Below are 22,348 nucleotides of genomic sequence, written 5' to 3'. Positions count from 1 at the left end.
CACATTGATCTGACAGCCGACTGTTTACTCACTGTGCACTTGCCGCTTGCCAGCCTCTGCTGTCGTGGGTTATAGCAGCGATCAAGAGCCTGCAGTCCCGCCACTGCCTTGGGGGAGGCAGGTACCACAGTCTGTAACTAGATGATGCACCAGTTGGTTTTGGTCCTGGATACTATGGAGAAAGTGAAAAAAAGGGAGGACTAATGTCTATATTGAATAAACTACAAATGTTAGTGGTGGAATATCTTGCTCATGTCACAATCCAATGTGGATGGAAGTAGGTCTTTTTCCAAAGACTCATTTGGATTCATTTTTCTTTTACCCAATGGCTTCCATGATCCCTAAGGGGTCCTCTGTCTCTGTCCAGCCATCAAAGTAAGGGTGAGGGGACAGAGGGTCACACAGACCAGCCTGGAGTGGAGTCCATCACACCCGCCATGCCCTGGGGCCAGAGTGCCATGCCACACCTGCTGGGGCAGGGGAAGCCAGGAAGGGTATACCAGCCTGGCACCAGGGGAATGAAAACAGGCTTGGTGAGCACACCTGGTACAGCTTCCTCACGACCACACCAGGTGCTGGGGGAGTGAGGAATGGGGCCAGGAAGAGCTCTTTCATTTTTGCCTGAGATTGGTAGTCAGGGACATTCTTCCCCCACCTGCCCAGGGGAGATGACACTTGAGATACAATTTGATGGTGAAGAAGGATCCAGGCAAGGGTACAGCCACGTAAAGAATGTTCCAGACAGAGGGAGAACATATACTAAGTCCCTGAAGCAGAGGGAGCTGGGTGTGCTGGAGAGACGTGAGACGAGGCTGATGTGGCTGGAAATCAGAGGTCAGAAAGAGGTAAAGAAAAAATTCCACGATACTTATTAAAACAGTAAGGCAGACTTTACTCAGGCCCATCGCGATAGGTGTAGGAATTACTGCAATGAGCGTGTGCAGTAGGGGAGAGAGATCAGGCTCAACTCAGAATACGACAAGGAAAAGCGGGGATTTGCAGCCAACGAGCAGGATGGGGTCAGTGGATGGAAAATTACTAAGAGGAATTCTGGCCAAAGTGACCTCACAGGACTCTTACTGAAGGGAAGCCGGGGTGACCAGACATCACCAGGGGAAGGTGGAGAGTGAGGCCCTGATGAGATTAGGTGTGGGTGGTGCTCCGATGGGGGTGGGGAGGACTCTGGCTAAGCTGGAAAGGGGTGAGATCCGAGGGCGAGGCAGGAGCAGGCTGCGCTGGCCCTCAGGGCCACTCGGGGAATCTGGACTGTGTGTCACGATGTCATGGGCAACAGTTGCAGGGACTGATGTACAGTCTTAGAACCATGCTTTAAAATGACATTTGCAAAACTCTGCACTGATGACAGCACAGATAGGTACTGTCGGAGATGGAGAAAAGACAATCCCTTCCCTAGGACGGGTATGTAGACACACAACAGAGAAGTAATCATATGCCGCCTGTTTGTGTTTGAGTGTCCTGGTGAGTGAGACAGAAAAATAAGTGCTTTAACAATTCCACGAGATTCCTGTGGCCTGGAGCAGGCAGAGAGATAGAGAAATGGGATCTGAAAGGACACTGAGCCTAAGGGAGGATGAGGGAGGCAAAGGGGAGGGCGGAGGGGGCACGGACTCCAGGCAGGACCTACGCCGGAGGGGCAGGAAGCGTGTTTGGGGGATGCAGGACGGGAGTCTCAGGCAGCAACACTGGCCTGTGGTGAGAAAAGAGACTCCACAGCTCTCCGTGGGGATGTCGGCGTAATGACCACATTCGATGAGGCCAATTTCCTAACATGATATTATATCGAACCCTAAATTAGACAGCGGAGCTGTTTCCCTGGATGACGAGAGCCAGAGCAGACCCCCAATAATTCTGAGCTCATTTGCTCCTTCCGGGCCAGCTGGTCTTTAATGGGTGACCTTATTAATTTAACTCAATGCACGAGAGAGTACAAATTACTACTCTAAAGGGCTGGAGAACGTGTGGGTTTCTCTGCCAGGGATCTCAGTGGGGAGGTAATTGTGCTGGGTCGGGAAGGTGTCATTAGTGCCTGCGAGCTGCTATCCCACCACCAGGACGGGCAGGGGCTGGAGGCAGGTGCTCCTCACGGTCCATTACATCAAGGAGATGAGCTCTGCTAGTTGACACTTCCCCTAGGTACTGGTCCTAGGCAAAGTCCAGACAACCGTGTTTCCACTGAGCCAAACTTTCATTAATTTGCACACACACGTTACAAAAGACTTAAACATACTGACATAATTAACAATTATTTATTTTATATTTTGATATGGTAAGGGAATTCAGGGTGAAAGGACGAAAGTTTAAGAAAAATAATAAAGCCAGAACAAGACATAAAAATGCTTATCACACAGGATCCTCTATAATACCTGGACGCAGCTCAGACATTTGTGCCGAAGTTCTCAGCAGCCAAAGGAAGAAGAGAAATATAATTTCTTACAGAAATGATGTTTTCCGTAACTCAAAGCAAATTAGTTGCTAATAAGCATGCAGCTTCTTGTCCTAACACCTGCAAGAAATTTCTCACATGTGTGCTAATAAAGACAATATGACTTTTTAAAAAAAATCTGCTTTTAATGCTCCTCAATGCACACTAATAGCACAAAACTACTATGCGATCTAGGAAAATTAAGTTTATGAGGAATCAAAAAATCTGTAGGGCACATCAGTAGATTTTTGGTGATTTTGCATATAATCAGAAAGTAAAATTTAAAACATAAAACTGAGTGGCTGAACAGCCTCAGGCAATCTTTCGTAAAACAAGTCCACATAAGGGAGCTGAGGGTTGAGAGAACTCAATAGAGCAATACGTATTCAACATACACCTAGAAAGGACTCCATTGCTCAATATCGGGCCTTGTGCCTGGAGCTGAGGATAGATGAATGAATAGAAATAATTCCTGCCCTCAAAATACTTAGTTTGTTCAAGGAGACAGATGTAGGGACAGATTATTGCAAATACAACATGCTGTGTCATAGGAGCAGAGGAGAAGAGAAAAATAAACATCATTACCTGATGTGCTGCTGACTCATGACTTTGGGAGCAATCGATGTGAGGGGTCTCCTAACATGACATCTCTCTTTCAATGAGAATTTGAACCTGCTATAGAAAGAAGGAGCCTTCTTGCCTCCACAGTCACTGTTTGGTTTGAGTTTGGTTGTCTTTCCTCCCTTTCCATTGCCCCTGTTTTGCAAGAGCAACAGGTAGAATGGGAAATAAAGAAAAATGCACTTCAGTTTTTGAAAAATCATAATCAAGAAAAGTTATTCTAAATGGGCACAAGATTTCTGGGGGAAAAAAACAAGGGCTCATTCTTTTCAATGTTTTCAGCTAACGCTGTGATTGAAATAACATTTGGTGTGTTTTTGTTGGCAGGCCTGTACCACAGGATAAATGAGCCTCTTCCCGATTGCGTAAGTCAGCTGCTTCCCTTATCTGTGCTGTCAGTCTTTAATGTTTACAGAGTAAGTGGCTTTTTTCGATGTACTTGGTAAATTTAAAAAATTAATAAAGTTTTAAAAGTACATTTCCAAATGGCATACTTTCCTGGCAAGGAAGCCTGCATTTCAATTCTTGGGTATAAGCTGCATTCCAATTCCTTAGCTATAAAATGGAGATAAAAATTAATTCAAATGGTCATTGTGAAGGTTAAATAAGGTAAAAATAACAACATGTTGTGCTGGCAAGTGCATTCTGAGAAATGCACTGCTTAACACTTGTAGTAAAATTTTAAATTGAAGCAAAGTTTCTGGAGAACAATTAGCTTAATGTTAACTAAGCAGTATTAAAAAATCCATATTTTTGGCTCAATAATTCATGGTTGGAGATTTAAACTAAGAAACTAGCCTAAAATTTGTACTAATATTTAAACACATTCACTGATATTTTATAATACTATATTTTAAATGACTAGGCTGGGCGTGGTGGCTCATGCCTGTAATCCTAGCACTCTGGGAGGCCGAGGCAGGAGGATCGCTCGAGGTCAGGAGTTCGAGACCAGTCTGAGAAAGAGCGAGACCCCGTCTCTACTAAAAATAGAAAGAAATGATCTAGACAGTTAAAAATATGTATAGAAAAAAAAAAATTAGCCGGGCATGGTGGCACATGCCTGTAGTCCCAGCTACTCGGAAGGCTGAGGCAGAAGGGTCACTTAAGCCCAGGAATTTGAGGTTGCTGTGAGCTTTACACCACTGCACTTGAGCCCAGGCAACAGAACGAGACTCTGTCTCATAAAAAAAATCAAAAATAATAAAATAAAATAAATGGCAGCACGTTGGAATCATGCTAAATATTTCATAACACAGAAATAATTGAATGTTATGATATATCCATTTCATGAAGCCATTTGCAACATTTACAAAGAATTTTAACAATAGGAGAAAAAGAATAAAATTTATAACATTAACTTAAATATCTTATATTTTAAGTAATTGTATTGTTAACTTATATATAAATAAAGTTTTAATTTAAATATCTACAGATTAGAAGGGTAGATCAATAATAGACAGATAGATAGAATCTGCCCATAAACTCATTGTTTCTTACTGTTTGAAGTACCTCTTTAAAAACATAACTAAAGCTATGGACCCTTACTCAGGAACACACAACTTGCCCAAATAAATTAGAGAACTAGAATGATGCAGAGCTAGAACTTAAACTCAAGATCTGTTTAATTCCAGGTCCCTCCGCTATAATAAAATCACCTCATCAATTTTCTCCTTATACAGTGAAATGACGTACATAAAGCACTTAGCATATATTAAGTGCAGTTGGACCTCTGTATCCACAGGTTTTGCATCTGGGGATGTAACCAACCTCAGTTTGAAAATGTTCAGAAAAATAATAATAAAATATAACAATACAATAATAAGAATAATACAAATAAGAAATACAGTATAACAATTATTTACATAGCATTTACATTGTATTAGGCATTATAAGTAATCTGGAAATGATTTAAAATTTACAGGAGGATGTGCATGGGTTATGTGCAGATACTACGCCATTTTATACCAGGGACTTAAGCATCTGCAGATCTTGGTGTCCTCAGGGGTCCTGGACCCAACCCCCTGCAGATACTGAGGGAGAACTGCACTTAACAAAGGTTAGAGGAACTTTAAGAGGAGGAGAGGAAAGTAGGGTTAGTAGACAGTTTTACCACCTCCCCTGATGTTCTTTAATGGTAGCAGTTATAGCAGTAGCAGTCATGGCAATATTTACAACTAACATTTACTGAGTGGCATTTTACTCAAAATTTTACATTCATTGTCTCATTTAAGACACTTCTGATTGCCAAGGTCACTCTATAGCCATATGTGATTGTATTCATTTAGTGTTATGTATACCCATTTAATTCATAAATAAGTTTGAATTACCCCCAATAACTATACCTCTATGACAAAACAAAGTACAGCATAAATTAAAAAATTTAAATCACATATGGAAATAATTACTCCCTAAAGGTAGTTAAAATCCATTACTTTATGCACTTATTCATTTATTTTCTAAGCATATCCTAAGAATCTATCATGTCCAAACAACAACAACACAGGTATAGTTAAGGCAATAAATCAATGACTTTGACTTCAAATTTTCAGCTATTGACTGTAAAAAAAACTGTGAGTCCAAAGAAAGAGTTCAAGTGCTGCCCACAACCACATAGTCCGAGCTCAGGCTCCCTCTGTTCACCATTGCACTTACTATGGTTTGAATGTGTTCCCCAGATTTCATGTACTGGAAACTTAATCCCCAAATTCACATGTTGATGGCATTTGGAGGCAGGACCATGGTTGGTAATTAGGATTAGATAAGGTCATCAGGGTGGGGCCCTCATGATGGGATTGGTGACTTTATAAGGAGAGAAAGACAGCCCTAAGCCAGCACCCTCTTGCCTATTTTAAAGCTGGCTAGTTAGTAACCTCAGTTACATTTGCACTGTCCCTTTACAGCAGTATCTAAATTAACATTTGATTCAATAATCAGAGATGGAAATATTGGTAGACATCTTTAGAATTCTACTGAGACTCTGAAATCTTTACCTTGCAGCTAAGAAAACCTACATCACTCCCTTAGCTAGCACTGTAGCCTGTAATTTTTGTCAACATTGTATCTTCCTTTAAGTCACTTGAATGTTCTTGCCTACTTAGGAAAGAAACTTTGCTGAAATCCTGGATGGAACAAAAGGCCACAGTGATGAGGACTATGAAGACCCTGAGCTTCAAATGGTCGAGGCGCGGCAAACGATAAAAATTTTACCAGCCCGGCCTATAAAGGAATCTGAGTATGCAGGTAACACCCAGGGGTCTGCCTAAAATCTGAAGATGCATGTCCATGCTGCTATTGCATAGTAATTAAAGATGCAGTTTCTGAATTAAACAACCCTAGGTTAAAATTCTTCTTCCATGGCTTACTAATTGTGTGATCTTAAGCAAGTTTCTAAAACTCACTTTCTCTGTCTGAAAATGGGGTTCATAATAATAGAACTTACCCCAGAGAGCGCTTTTGAAGTTTATGTAAATGATGCATGTTGAGTTCTAGCCAGAGGACATGGCACAGAGTCAGAGGTCTAAAACTCTTAGCTAATATTATCATGATGATGCTTTTCTTGAGGAACAACTGATGAGCATGGCACAAGGTGGAAAAGATGGATTTGGGCAACAAGTGAAATGTTAAGACAAAGTTTGTGTATGGGGGAGTAGAATGGAAGAAAAGACTTTGCAACTTGGTTGATTCATTTTGTAGGCAGCCATCCCATAAGCAGTACCAGGGCATGGCAGCAAAGCCACGCTTGTCAGGAGTAAAGAAGACCTAATTTCATACCCACCTTTGTCTCTTTCTAAATGGGGCACATAGGGCAGCTTTAGTAAGTTCTCTGAACTTTAGATATAACATACCATTGTAAGGGAAAAGAGGAAGCCTTCATAATTTATGAGGGCTTGACCACCGAAATGAATCTATAAAAGTTTCTTTGGAGAGAAGCCTCTTGTAAATAATGATGGCATTCCTTTGTTCATTCATTCAACAAGCATTTACCAAGTATTTACTCTGTGTCAGCTACCATGTTAGGATTGATCAGGGGACACAAAGGCAAACAAAGCATAACCCATGCCCTCAGGAAAGTCACAATCTAGTGGAAGAAACAGACAGATCAAATGTGATAAAATATGTTAAGTATATGATATAGAAAGGAGAACCAGGGAGGGGTGCAGGCAGGGGAGACCTAAGAAATTTTTAAAGGGTGTGAAATAGTACAAATCTTGAAGGATCAGTAGAATTTCCTAGGTGGATAAGAAAATGAAAGGTGTTCAAGTCCAGACTTTGGCATTCATTTGTGTAAACCAAGAGGAGTAGTTTCTCCTCTTCACACCTCAGTCTCCTCATCTGTTAAGTGGAAGTGGAATTGTTGCCTCACGCTAACATTGTGATGATTTAATGAGTCTGTAAATGTCCAGACATTTTGTGAATTGTAACGTGCTGAGTCCACATAAGGTATGACTTTAATATTTTTCTGTTTGCACAGATACACGCTATTTCAAGGGTGTGATAGACACTCCCTTTCCATCGGAAGCCAAGACCTCTGGCCCCACTGGGGAGCAAAGCTGGAGCATGCAGATGAGGCTAGAAGAAGTGAGTAAAGGCTGGACCCTGAGAAGCAAACAAGTGTGGGGCACTTCCCTACCAGCTGGGAGCTGCCTCATCTCTTGTTCCTCATGGCATCTCTTTAGGTTAGGAGCAGCTCAACCTTCTTGGGAGGGGAGCTGACTCCTATGACTGGTGGGATCATGGTCCTAAGGAATAAGTGTCTAGCAGGGAGGAGAATTAACATTTGTGGAAGATTTACTGTGAGCCAGGCAGCAGGCTAACGGCTTTCATCTGCTGCTCATCTTATTCTCCAGAACCAGAGTTCGAACTCAAGTCTTTCTAATAAAAATATATCATTTTATTGTGATATATTGGCCAGTGTCTCAGCCCAACATTGCTAACTGTGAATGGGGTGATAATCAATAAGTCACACAACCTTTCTGAGCCTCTTTGTAACTTCATCCACAAAACAGAAATACAAATCCCTACCATGCTTATTTCCAAAGGCTGTTTGGAGGCTACAAAAGATAATTTTGTGAAAATATCTTGTAAATTCAAATGCTCTAAGCACATATATAGAATTTTATTTATAATAAAACATTTGCTAACATTTAATTTTCTTAATGCAGAAATGCATAAAATACAAATTTAATCACCCCTGGGATTGCAAAGTTATTAGTCATAACACCTTGGTGCATTTCATGGTGCATTTTATTAGTGGTCTGTATGTTTCATAAGGGAATTGGTTGTTCACTGACATGTCCCAGAATCCATAATTGTGTCTGATTCTAGCAGGCACCAAAGACATATTTCTTGAGTAGATGATTGGCATGTTTAGCTTCGTGCCTATGTAAAGGGGACGTGTTCAATATTTCATCCCTCATCTTACTCTCTCAATCTCTATTGGAAGTATTGTGTGTAGTATTTTCTAAGCAAATATATGTTATGTAGGGTATCCTTGTTTAGTATATACCTGGTTTTCTTTTCTTTTAACATTAAGTTCTGCTTATAAAATAGTTTCCAATGTGATAAACAAGCATGTATAAGCGTAACTTTTTATAGATAAAGCATACTCCCTTATGTGATTTTTATTTATTTTACTAAACTATGGAATGGAAACATTTTAAAGGTTTTTAGTATATATTGTGAAATTTTCTTTCTCAAAAATTGTTTCCATTTACATTCCCAGAAGTCCTATATGGGAATGTCCACCTCATAGAACTCTCACCAAAAATGGCTATTAATTTTTAATCATAATTTAAAAAAATATATTTTACTGTTCCTTTCTTTATTAGTCTGAACTACACTTATTAGCAAGTGTGAACATGCTTTTGAATATTCACATTTCTTCCTTGTGCATTATATGTTCACATTGTACATCTACTTAATCTGAGCACTTCTGTTAATTTGGATAAGAAAAGGAAGCTACAAATTTTACCAAGCAAGTCCATTTTCACACAATATTTCCAATAGAGATTGAGGAAGTAGGATGAGTGATGAAACATTGAACACTTCCCTTTTATACAGGCACCAAGCTAAACACGCCAATCATCCACTCAACAAATTTATTCAAGAAATATGTCTTTGGTGCCTGCTAGAATCAGACACAATTATAGACTCTGGGGATATACTAGGGAACAACCAATTCTCTTCTCTGATGAAACATACAGACAAGTAATAAATAAGTAAGTAGCAGATAGACAATATGGCAAGTGATAAGTGGCTTGAAAAAATAATTAATGCAGGATAAGAGAAGTCAAGAAAAAATTTTCTCAGTAAAGACTGGGCTGAATGAATGAATGACTTTTAATCCTTAAAATAGTCTTGCAAGAAGAATGTTATCATTTTCATTTTAACAGCCCCAACTTTACTAACTCTGTGCCTTTGGGTCAGTTACTCACCCTCTCTGAACCTTCATTGTCTTACCTATAAAATCTTGTCACTATTTTGATACTACAGAGACAGCACCATGCCTGGCACAAAGCAGTCAGTCCGTAGATGACACCTCTGTGAGGACAGGGACTACTTTAACCCCAGCACCTAGCTCCTTTATGTAAGAGGTTCTCAATAGATATTGGTTAAATGGATGGAAATGAACATCCTGCAGGACACTTAGGGGATTAAAAAAAAGAAAATGAATAAACTTTCAATCATTTTAACTCAATTTAAACAAATAAATAGTTGTTTAATAGGAAATGAGACCAAGTCTTTCCCCAGTTCAACTTCTGTTCACAAGGAACACTTCTTCAGTCTGTCCTTCAAAATTCTCCTACTTTTCTATTCCTACTTGCTGCTATCAACAAGATCTGCAACTGGGAGAGCCTCACCAGGGACTGTCTGGAAAGGAAGAGGACATTTCAGGACCTTAGAGAGCAGGAAGGATGCTCAAGGAACAAGAATTGCAGAGTGATTGAACCAGTGGCTGAAGATACCACATGTTCTGGTCTGGTTATGCAGGAGTTGAGAACGCTTAGCTAAAAAGTTGGGCTTTCCTTTCCCTAAAAATCACTTTTACATATACCTAAGCCTTCATAAATAGAAATTTTTTTTAGGAAAGATAATTCTCATTTGAGTTTTTAAAAACAACTATGCCAGAATTCAAGTTTCCATTCTTAATACTTTATATTCCTTCATATTGTCTTTGTAGCTTCCTGTCAAAAACAAATTTCTTCCTTTAGCTAGATCACTTTGCAAATGGAACTACAATATCAATACACTAAGTCCACTAAAATCACGTGAGAAAAAGGATGTGGCAGGCACAAGGAAAATTTTGGCCAGCTGGGAAAGTTGTCTTATAAATAATTAAACAAAGCCTTGGCCTCAATTTAGATAAAGAGGGAGGTTGTACTTGTATAATCAGTATTTGAATAATCAAGTTTTTATGGCAAGCAGATTATCTCTTTGGTTACAACCTCATCCTCAGGAATTGCTTCTTACTAGCTCTGTGTGTTTATGTTGAGATTAAACTATCTGTGAAACGGATCTTCAATAGTCTTTACAGAGGCCAGTTCGTATCAAGACCTCTTAGACTGGTTACAAGTGTCTTGCCCTAAACCACCACTCATCCTTCCGTTTATTGAGCACTTACTGTGTACTGAGCACTGTGCTCAACAGTGGGGGTAAACAGTGCCCACAGTCTAATGGAGGAGGCAGTGACCCAGACTGGCAACTTTGACGCAATCCCATGTGTGAGATGGAGGTGAGCACAGGGTACAAAAGGACACCAGGCTGAGCCTAGCTAGTGACTTTGGGAAGTTTCTGGAAGAAGCTATGCAGAGGAGTCTTTCACACCAATGACACATTGCATTGTAAATGGTGGCTCTTAACGTGGGGGAGATTTTGCCCTGCACGGCACCTCTGGCAAAGTCTGGAGATATTTTTGGTTGTCATGACTGGGTAAGTGATGCTGGCATCTAGCGGGTGGAAGACAGGATGTTGCTAAACTTCCTATGAGGCACAGAATAGCCCTTCACATCAAAGATCCAACTTCTGATCTCAATAGCGCCACGATTGAGAAACCTGTGTTATAATCTACCCGCATGTATGTCTGAGCCCTCCTTTACAACCCAAACTCTTATTCTTCTTTGTTCCCTCGTAATGTAGCACTGCTGCAAGTACATGGTAGACACGAATAAGTATTTGTTTGGTATAAACTGGGAATGGCCCCAGGGGAGGGTCAGAAAATATTCCTGGGCCTGGGATCCTATACTAATACCTACTGCTGGGGGAGACACCAAAAAACTCTCTCGTGCAAAAGATCCGCCAAAGACATGAAGCTGCCAAAGGGAAAAAGAGCAGGGGAAGCCCCAACCCTGAGACCCTAAGCATGCAAAGCCCACCTGCAATGGGGACAACAGGGAACCTTACCTGCCTCCATGATGAGGCTAGCAATGGGGGAGGCACAAGAGCATTGGAGGCCCCCGCTAAGGAGCAGGCCCCAAGGAAGACTAACAGGTGGGAATGCAGTCAGAATACTGAAAAAACCCTCCAGTACCACAGTCTCCACAAGGTCACCCTGGGGGAGTTGGAAGCTGATGGTAGGATGAAGAAGACCATGGCCACAACCCAAAATCCAACCAGTGCTCAACACCTGACCAGACTGACCAGCAGAAGAAGGGCTATGCCCTTTCCAGGCATAAATACTACAGTTCAATGTTCCACAGGAGGATAAGAGGGAGCAGGGGGTTCAATGACACCCCACATCCACCTTGCCCACCTCAGCTTAGGCCAATAAAGAGTAATACTAAGACCCTGACATTAATCTAGACTTAAAGGCTTTCAAAGACCCAGGGCACCTTTACGATACCTTCATCATCTTCACCCTCGTGTCTTCCAATTGTGCAGCCCTTAAAAGTTCACTAATGTCTTTAATGATCTTAATAAGGATGCAATTATTCAGTATGGTTAGTGACACACCATGTTCTAGGCACATCGCAGGGTGTGTCACATGTCATCCTCCGATCCCCAACAGATATCAGCATTTTTGTTACCTCCATTTCACAGATGAGGAAACTGAGCCCTGGAAGGCTGAGTGGTTTGCCACGTCCTCACAGCACAGGGTGGAGGTAGAATCCCAGCCGGGGCCCTCACACGAGACCACATTCTAATCTGCCTGTGCGATTGCTTCCATGTACCTGATCATGGACATCAGCCTTCAATATTAACCCAGCAACCTGAGTTGACTGAGTATTTTCCCAATCACAAAGATGAAAAATCTGAAGCTCTTAATATGCTAAGTGCCTTTTCCAAAGTTTTACAGCAATAAGAGGCAGGACTGGATCCCAACTCCAAGTGTTTTTATGCCAAATACCACCTAGGCCACTTCACCCTTTGTTGGCAGTGGTACATGTATTTATACATATTTACTGACTGCCAACAATGCATGTATGGCATTCTTGAAGAAAGGTGAGTCCACAGACTTATACCTTTATCCTTGGGAATCTAACCATAGAGACTGTCAAGACATTAGATGCTGCCATAGTCACAACTTAAGAGGTAATGGTGTCACATTGTCTTCTACAGGTGGACAAACCCATTTCCAAGGACATCAGAAGCCAACATGCCAAAGGTAAAATCACATCACAAAAAGTTTGAAATAGAAGTATAAGAAGAACATCTACTTTGTTTCCAGCATCCCCTAGCATTTTTGTTTGTGGTCATGAATTATCTTAAACAAGGTATCCATTGACTTACCCATCAGGACATAACTATCTAATTTTAGAAAGAATCTCACACACCTTATGCCTTTTTATTATTTTACCTTATTGATTACAAAATTGACTGTGAAGACTCACATTCTGTGCTGTGCAATTTTGGAGTGGAATTGTTTTGAAACATATGGATTGCATTGAATATATGACTCTGTTATTTCTCTGAGCATACCCCAGAAAAATCACAAGATAGAAATCTAATTTTAAAGCATTAATTAATTAACATGAAAACAGATTTTAAAGCTTTAGGCAAAACAACTCAATTTGAAGATGAAAATACAGGTATGAGCCTGAAAGCAAATAATCAATTTCAGTCGTGCTAGAAGCGCAAATGGACCACAGCCAAAGAAATTTAATTGTATAACATCCGTTATGGCTTCTCTCAGCATTTTCCCTGTGCCCCATCTCTTCTCACAATGCCCACTGGAAAAGATGACAATGCCATGATTCACTTTTCCCAATAATTGAAACATATCAAATTCACCTTTTATGCGTCTAATGCTATATCCTACTAATAATCCTATAATCTTAATGCATTACTAATACCACCTTTTCTCTAATGGGAAAGTATAACAGTTAATGTCCCAACAGGAGGCAGATAGCACGCTCAAATTAGGATAATTTAAGAAGCTTATGACAAAGGAACTATTTACCCAGTTGTCAGTGTGTGGGGGGTAAAGAAAGAATGAGGGGAGGATGGCGAAGCAACCACAGCTGACAGTGGTGGGGACATCACCAACCCTGGACCAGATGAGGAGAAAATTACTGGAAACCACAAGAAGCATACCACCTTGGTCAAGGGACACTGCCAGCCCTGGGGGACTTCACAGGGAGGGTGCCAAGGAGATGAACACCTGACCTCTCTCGCTAACCTCCCTCTGACACTTTGCCGGGGTTTCCCAAAGGCTAAACCCAACCAGCAAGGAGAGGGCAGTGCAGCCCATATATGTCCATGCTGCGCAATCTCCCCGGCAGAAAGCAGAGTGCAGCAGGGTGGAGGGTGGTCCTGCAGGGGCAAATGGAAGATACCCACAGGAGGAAGCACAGCTCTGTCGGTAGAGCAAGGAGAGTCACCAAAACCTAGGCTCTGTCACTGCCTGGCTGCGTGACCTTAAGTGAAACACCCAACCTTTCTGAGTCGTATTTTCCTCTTTTTCAAAACGTGAAATGAACAGGGCTTCTGTGACTATTTACATCAACTGCACTGAAAGGGGGATGGATCTTGCAATGGTGGAAGCCATGGTTGTTCCGTAGTCTGCCGGTCACCTGCATCCTGCGCAGCCTTCAGATTCCTGTCTATCTTCCTTCCATCCCACTCCCAAACCCGCACAATTTAGGGAAGCTTCCATGGCAGTGCCTCTTTAGTCCTTAAAAATGTCAATACCTTCGATGCACACAGCATTCGATTTAGAGCTCTTCTCTGTTAACTGATGTATTTTCGTTCTTAGAAACACTAAGTGATTAGGTAGAGAAATTATTTTCACTCCTTTTAACAGATAAAGGGATGAAAAGCACAGATCACAGACCAGACCACAATCATTTGATGTAAAATGTCCTAGCTCATAATAGTGTGCTTCATAGGTATTTGTTGAGAAATGAGTCCTGGGGAGAAACAAGATGAGAAATGAACTTCACAATTGCCATCTTATGTATAGTTCACTGTGGACATCCACCCTCACTTCTTTGGCTGTAGAAGTTTCTTTGGCCATTATTCCACATATCAATATGTCTGTTTATTCATTAGTATGTTTATGTACACCTTGCCGAAGTTCACAAAGATACTGGAGTAGTTAATAAAAATTTGAACAATAAAATAGAAAAAAAAATCTACATATAGGATATGACTCAGATAAAGATAAAATTTAGTATGTTCAGGCACACATCTCTAAATTCTATTAAAATTAAACTGTTAATTTGCTTCTGAGCTTCCTGGTAGTCTAAGCAAAAAGGGAATTAAGCTCTGGCTCCTTTATGGAATATGAATTTCCCATAATAAAAAAGCAAAATGATTTCTCAGGGAGAGCAACAAGGACATATCTTTCATGATTAAGTTAGTGCTATCTATTTTATAGAGGGTATTGGCTAATATATGGGTACCATAGCTGCAAAAATATGGGTATTTTTTAAAGCAGACCCCAGTATAAACTGAGACTGTAACTGCAAAGAGGACCTCAGTGAAAGCAAGGCTTATAGAAGCTGGTGCTTGTTGGGAGTCAGGGGAAGTTGTGTGGAAGGCTTCTTCTTAGTGGTTATTTTCTTTACATCTTCCTTTTCTACATTTCCATAATTGATAGTTCTCCATTAACTCCCAGAGCTCTGTGGTACTAACTAAACAGAGAAGGAAGCTGGAAGGAGGAAAATTAATCTGAATGCCCCCCATTTTTAGGATCAGGCATCTTGCTGAAAAATGTTTGGATGATTTATGTGTTTATTACAAAACTCTATTTTTGATGCAAACACATTCTCAGATAATTTATTCACTCTCACAAAATGTCACAGGAAAAAACATGTCTGTTGGTTCAGTAATGGCAGAATGTTGTGGTGATATTTTTCATCAAGTTGAGCAGTTATAGATTTATGTTAATGTACATTTCATGTCATTTTTCTTGCAGTCATATTCTGACATTATCCAGAAACTGTCAGATTTCAAGAACTTATCTTCCCTAAAGCTTGACTTTTTCTTTCTTTTTCTTTTTCATTCCTAAAAATGAGTAAAAGTTTCTTTGGAGGCAAAGTATTTACAATATAAATTGTTTGTGATGAACCACTAGCATCAGGCATAGATCCAGAAGAAATCGTCTTATTTTCAGATGGGGATAGCTGTAATTTTCAAATCTGATGTAGCTTATCTTCCTAGAGAAACCAAAGCTGAGAATAAGGCAGGCTAAACTGCATTTCTCTTTGCCCTAGATATGAACCAAGTACAAACTCTAACCCAATTGTCTGCAAAGTGGCAAGTGTACCGTATACAAGAGTGAATGTATAAAGAGGTACAATAAACCATCCAAGAAAAGCAAAAGAGATTATACATAGGCTACTGAACATGTATATCTAGAAACACAAGCTTGGTTGAAAAGAAGCAAAATAGAATTCCACAAAATTCCATTAAAAGACCTTTACACTAGTTTGCTTTTGGACAAGTTTAGATGCCAAAGAAATTAGAATCAGTGATGAGATTAGAGTTAATCTTGTTCAACTTCCCCAGTTTATGTGAGGAAGCTGAGCTAGGGAAGTGGCTTACTCAAAATCATCAGCGAGAAGTCAGAGGCCAGAACAAAGCTAGTGTTTACTCAACAATGGGAATGTTTCCAGGGTTTTACTGTATTTGGTAGTGTATAAAATTCATTCTGCAGACTCCCTCTTTGTTCCCTAATTGATGTCCCATTCATCCAAAGTATAAAAAGTTTAGAGCTGAAGATGTGAATTGATAGTGGCCAGACATGGCAACACAAAACATCACAATAAATGATGGGATTTGGTGTCCTATAGATTATATCCTTCACAAAAACAGCAAGCCTGAGGTCACGGGGTTGGTCAAAAATAAATTTAATATTACTCTCCTACCATTTTAGATTTAAATTTATTTCACCCACAGCCCATGCCTCAAAAGCAACAGAGGCATGGATACAATACTTGACTCAAAGTTAGTGTTATAAACTTAACAGAATCACTCATTAACAAGACTACAGAGCAATATTTTGTCTCACCATCACACAGGAAAACTAATACAGATCCAAGAAAAGGGAAGAGAATCTGATAGCTGCTTGACATAGCAAACATATTTTCTGATAGAGAAATATAAAGTAGCCACAAATAAGAGAAGAATTTAAGACAAGGTATTTAATAAAAGAAGCTCAAGAAAATCCATATCCCCCAGATAATAATTCCTCAATGAAGATCCAATTCCTAACAGAATTCCAACATACAAAAACTGTCTTTACATAAGCAAAACATGTTCCTCCCCATGAAACTATTTCAAAATCACTTAATATATATGCATAATGAAAAGCACTCTCTTTTTTTTTCTTTGTAAATTTGGGATGTTAACTAAAATCAGCCACCCCAGTTTGCAGTGGACTGAGGGGTTCCCAACAACTAAGACTTTCAGAACTAACACCAGAGACACCCCAGGCAAACTCAGACAAGTTGATAACCCTACATGTGGCTTCTATACCCACATGTCCTGCATGCATGCCAGCAGAAAGAAAGGATTATTTTGTTTATTGAATCAAAAGTTTTAAAATAGCACAGTATCCATCCAACCCCTCCTTGTAACTGAGGCATGATTTTCCTCACAGATATTAAGGTTATTAAATATGAAACATCCGATTTCCTTAAGTATTGAGTTGGACAGTTGATATCTTTGACATTTCACTTTGACACTCTTGTTTTATTTTTATTGTGAAGGTACATCCTGTCTTGCAAACACATGCTTAGGCTTGTGATTATCATTCACATTTTTTCAGAGCAATTTTTGTGAAACCATGTACAAGTCAAAAATTTGTGTTATTTTTTAATGAGTTCCATTGTGGAACCAATGCTGCATAGACAGCTCGAAATATCAACAAAGTGTTTGGGAAGGATGTGGCCAATGAACTCACAGTAAATCAATGGTTTAAGACATTTTGTTCTGGTGATTTTAATCTTGAAAATGAGCCACGTGGATGACCTGAGACCAAGGTGGATAATGATGAACTGAAAGCTGTGGTGGAAGCAAATTGATCTTAACCTATGTGTGAATTAGCAGCAAGCTTTGATGTTACCATTCCAACAATACTGGAACATTTGAAACAAATGGGCAAGGTATAGAAGCTGGATAGATGGGTTCCACATGAATTAAATGAGCATCAACAGAGAAAGCATCTTGAAGCTTGCCTTTCTTTGCTGTCACCACGTAAAGACAAACAAGTTCTATACCATATTGTTACATGTGATGAAAAATGGATTCTTTTTGACAATCCCAAGTGGTTCAGCACAATGGTTGGATGAAGATGAAGTGCCAAAATACAGTCCAAAATTGACTATTCATCAAAAAGCTAATTGTGTCTGTTTGGTGGCCGAGAGCTGGTATTATCCACTACAGCTTCATGAAACCTGGTCAGTCGATTACAGCAGATGTCTACTGAAACTAACAGGACGAAATGATCAGGATGCTTGTGATTAAGCATCCGAGACTGGTCAATAGAGACAGGCCAATCCTCTTGTAAGACAACGCTGGACCAGGTCACACAAACAATGCTGCTCAAACTACAGAGGCTGGACTTGGAAACTCTCTGTCTCCCACTGTGTTCACCAGATCTTGTACCAACTGACTACCACTTCTTCCGGGCTTTGGACCACTTCTTGCAAGAAAAATATTCAGTTCTCATCAAGCTGTAAAAAACACCTTTCACAATTTCATCACCACTCCAGGTTTCTTCGCTGCTAGCATAAACAAGCTACCATTAAGATGGCAATACTGTATCGATAGTTTAGGAGCATATTTTGATTAATTCCACTACTTCTTGTTTGAGATATAATAAACTACACTTTTGATTCAAAATCTGACATTTCATATTTAATGACCTAAATATTTGAGCCTGCCTGAGGCCTCCACTGCCTTCCCAGGCAGCCCACGCCACCTTTAAACAGCTCCAGGAACAGCTCTGTCTTCCTACAGCTTCCTCCCATTGGTTCTTGCTCTGAGTAGCTCAAAGTACAGTTATCTTAAAATAATTGTGTGAGATGTTGAGTCATATTAAATAAAAGGGGGACTCTGGATGCACTAACCTGGAGAAACACTGAGTTAAACAAAAATAAACAGAGCTCTTTACTGCCCGATATTTCAGAGCATTGTGAATCTCCAAGAGGGGGATTGGGCATGGAGCATTTGCAGCTGTAGGGTCCGTGAAACCTGCTTTTTCTTGGATCAGGCTCTTGGGCCCACACTCCTTAGAACGCCCTTCAGAAAAGCCTAGACTGACTCAAACATTAGTTTCAGGTCTGGGTTCACAGCACATTTCCCATTCGGAGTAGTTTCTCGGATCTTATAAATGATCCATTCATTGTTTGGGGCAGATATTCCTCAACTTATGACAGTCACATACAGAGAAATCTCGTGGACGTGAATCCCTTCCATCCCTGCCACCCCCTGGCGAACGGTGGAGCATGATAGTCTTGCCCTTACTCCTCTCTACTTACTTTTTCTAATTCCATATGCTACACCACAATGTGAAGAAAAAGCCATTAATAATAAACATTAAATTGGTAAATTAAAAGCTGCTTGTATGGGAAGGGAGAAATGGACACACATAGAGGTAAAATATATCTGATTTCATCATAATTAAACCAATAATATTCAGCGCCTATTATGGGCTCAACATTAGGGCCAGCTGTTTAGTTGCTCAGTAAACCCTCAGTCCCACAGGAGGCGCTCTGGTTATACATCATTTCCCCAACCAGACAAACGAGCAAGGAGGGAGCCCACCTTATCTATGGACAGTTACGACGCTGCACAATAGCCACCATGATAGTCGGTTGCTTTGTTTAAACTACTTGGCCAGGGCACTGAGCTGGTACTGAGTCCCACGAGACCTTAGTACTGGAGAAGCCCGCAGTCTGGTGAGTTCTGTACTAAATGTTGTGGGAACTCAAAAAAGTGTATACTTAATTCTGCTTTGTGGGAAGAATTATGTCTTTCAGGGAGGCTTCACAGAGCAAGGGACATTTGACTGAGGTGGGAGATGATGCTCTCAAGGGAAGTGAAACACTATTGTTGATTCTCACAAACAGCTAAAACGTGGATGCATGAATGCCAGACTTGGGGACAAGTAGCTTTGGGTTCAAATCTCGGCTTTACCGCTTCCCAAAATATGAGACCTCCTACAAGCAACCTAACTCTCTAAATTTAAATTTCTACATGTATAAAATGGACGAAATAGCACCTACATCCTAAGGTACTTGCTTTGAAGGTGGTAACCAACACAAAACCTATGGCATAGTCACTGACACAGGGCAGACACTGGACAAAGGCACACTGAACTGCACTAATGACTTCCAAATCCTTTCCTCCCTCTGTTACCCCCGACCTTCCTCAGGCACTAGAAAGTTTTCCTGACTCTCTCTGAGCGCTGACACCATCTCATGCTCTATCTAGATTGTTTTGTAGTATACAAAATAAATCTTATAGATGAATATATAAAAATAAGCTAAATGCCTCAATCACAGAGACTATGGTTTATGTAACATTTTTTCTACAGCAAACCCATAGCACCACATTGGGTGCGTGGTGGATGCATGCCAAATATTTATCAAATTAAATCTGTAAGTTAGTTCCCTTTAATAGTTTATTAGGTAAGCATTACCTCTCAGCCAGGTGTCATAGAACCACCTGCAGACAAGCCTGTGGCCTCTGTCACATATTCCCGTTAGGTAAAGGGCTACAGAGAGGCAAGTCAAGCAGCATGGGTGGCTTCTGGCCTCATCTCTGTTTCTGCTTCTAAATCTAGGCACATCATATTCTTTCACTGGACCTTTAAATCCCCTCTGTAAAAACATAGCAGAATTCAATGGTATCCAGCATTTTGTGACTGCGTGAATATGATTTATACATAAAATCCACCCACCCCCACTGCCCGTATCAGCTCCTCCTCTTCCTTCCTCCATTCCCTGAGACACCCAGGTCAGTGAAAAAGACATCCCCAGGCTTGTTTTGGAAAAACGTTTCTATCCCCCATCCCTCACTAACCCCAACATGAAAGCTGAGAAATTGCACTTTCTGATCTTCTATGAGGAGCTGCTAGAGCAGGTGGGTTTCTCCCACTTTCTTGGGTTCGCCTAACTCGACCCTCCCCACTACAACCCAAAGAATGGTTTCAGCAATTCATTGCTGTGATTAATTTCTGAAAGCTTCAAAGGACTTGGAGAGTTTTCTCAAACAGGTCTTGCCAAAAATACATTATTAGCCACTTGGATCATAAGTTGCTTCTTTGAACTCTTTCATAATTAATCATCAGGACATGAAATCATAATGGTTTGCTTTCAGATACCATAAAACCCTGAGATAAAATAAATTTGTGATTGAGACCAAATTTTAACCCATTTTGTCCAAAGCCTATGTCTTTAATTGTAGAACATTACACTGATGGTCTATTTCTGAAAGTATTGATTTGCATGATCCTATTTTATAGATAAAGGGTATTGCATATATTTAGCACAAATTGAATGGTAGCTAAGTGAAAAATAAATACAGTAGGTTTCCCTTATCCTTGATTTCACTTTCCACAGTTTCAGTTACTTGTGGACAACTATGGTCCAAAATTATTACATAGAAAATTCCAGAAATAAACAATTTGTAAGTTTTAATTTGCACGCCATTCTGAGTAGCTTGATGAAATCTTATGCTGTTCCTCTTCATCCCGCCGGGCATATGAACCATTTCTTTGTCCAGCATTTCCACTCCGTATACACTACACATCTGTTAGTTACTTATTAGCCATCTCAGTGATCAGATTGACTGTCACGATGTCATAGTGCTTGTGTTCAAGTCACCCTTATTTTACTTAATAATGGCCCCCGAGTGCAAGGGTAGTGATGCTGGCAGTTCAGATATGCCAAAGTGAAGCCATAAAGTGCTTCCTTTAAGTGAAAAGGAGAACATTCTCAAATTAAGGAAAGAAAAATCGTATGCTGAGGTTACGAAAATTTACTTAATTTTAGATAGAACCAATCTTCTATCTGTAAAATTATGAAGAAGGAAAAAGAAATGTGTACTAGTTTTGTTGTTGCACATCACACTTTGTCACAGGTATGCATGTGTAGGAATAAACATAGTATACATAGGGTTTGCTACTATCCAGTTTCAGTCATGAGGGTCTTGGAGCGTATCCCCCAATGGTAAGGGGAAACTACTGTAACTTAAGTGTACATTTACATAATTTTTTGATAATGTCTCTATTTAACAACTAGGTTATAAAATTCCTGAAAATTTAACAACCAACTTTTATAAGCTGGTTCAAGCCAATCAAAGGAGCAGATGTCTTAATCCTTTCTCCTTCTCCAAGAGCCTTGCTTTACCGTCCCAGAACACTGTGAAGTTGACAACTTCTTCATGGTTTCACCATAAGTTGTGGAGGAAGTAGTCAAGCCAAGGTTCATCCGATTCTACAGCCATGCTATGCTCACCTCACTGCATTACCTCCCAAAAAGCAATAACTCTGGCAGCCGATCTGAGATCTATCTCCTCTTTTAATACTAAGAAGCAAATAGTCGCAGGGCAGATGGTGCTAATTACACCTCTGGCCACCAGATGGCGAGCACGCCAGCCTTCAGGTGAAAACTGCTTGGTCGGATTTTAAAATGGGAGTGACCTTAAAGAACAACTGTTTGGGTCCTCTTGTTTGCTTCATAGGGAGCTTCTCATAGGATTTGAGAATATTTTTGTACTTCCTCTGGAGGGTAAATTTTCATTTTCCCTCTAATTTTCCATTACATAATAGCAGTAACTGAGGATGTGCATTAAGAACCATGCCTTGAAGTGCATTAACTCATCTGTTCCACACAT

General features: G+C 40.2%; 1 protein-coding gene across 1 annotated transcript in view; it reads left to right on the top strand.

Annotated features, from left to right (window-relative positions):
• Positions 1-22,348, top strand: part of CLNK (cytokine dependent hematopoietic cell linker) — a 135,131-nt gene that overhangs the window by 67,242 nt on the left and 45,541 nt on the right. The window contains exons 4-7 of the mRNA XM_045550640.1: positions 3,392-3,429; positions 6,163-6,304; positions 7,536-7,642; positions 12,620-12,665. Coding sequence (XP_045406596.1) covers positions 3,392-3,429; positions 6,163-6,304; positions 7,536-7,642; positions 12,620-12,665 — 333 coding nt within the window. The remainder of the gene's footprint in view (positions 1-3,391; positions 3,430-6,162; positions 6,305-7,535; positions 7,643-12,619; positions 12,666-22,348) is intronic.

This window comes from Lemur catta, chromosome 4, assembly GCF_020740605.2.
Source record: "Lemur catta isolate mLemCat1 chromosome 4, mLemCat1.pri, whole genome shotgun sequence".
NCBI classification, from domain to species: domain Eukaryota; kingdom Metazoa; phylum Chordata; class Mammalia; order Primates; family Lemuridae; genus Lemur; species Lemur catta.
The sequence above is the reverse complement of the archived record's forward strand: the minus strand, read 5'-3'. Positions and strand labels throughout refer to the sequence as shown.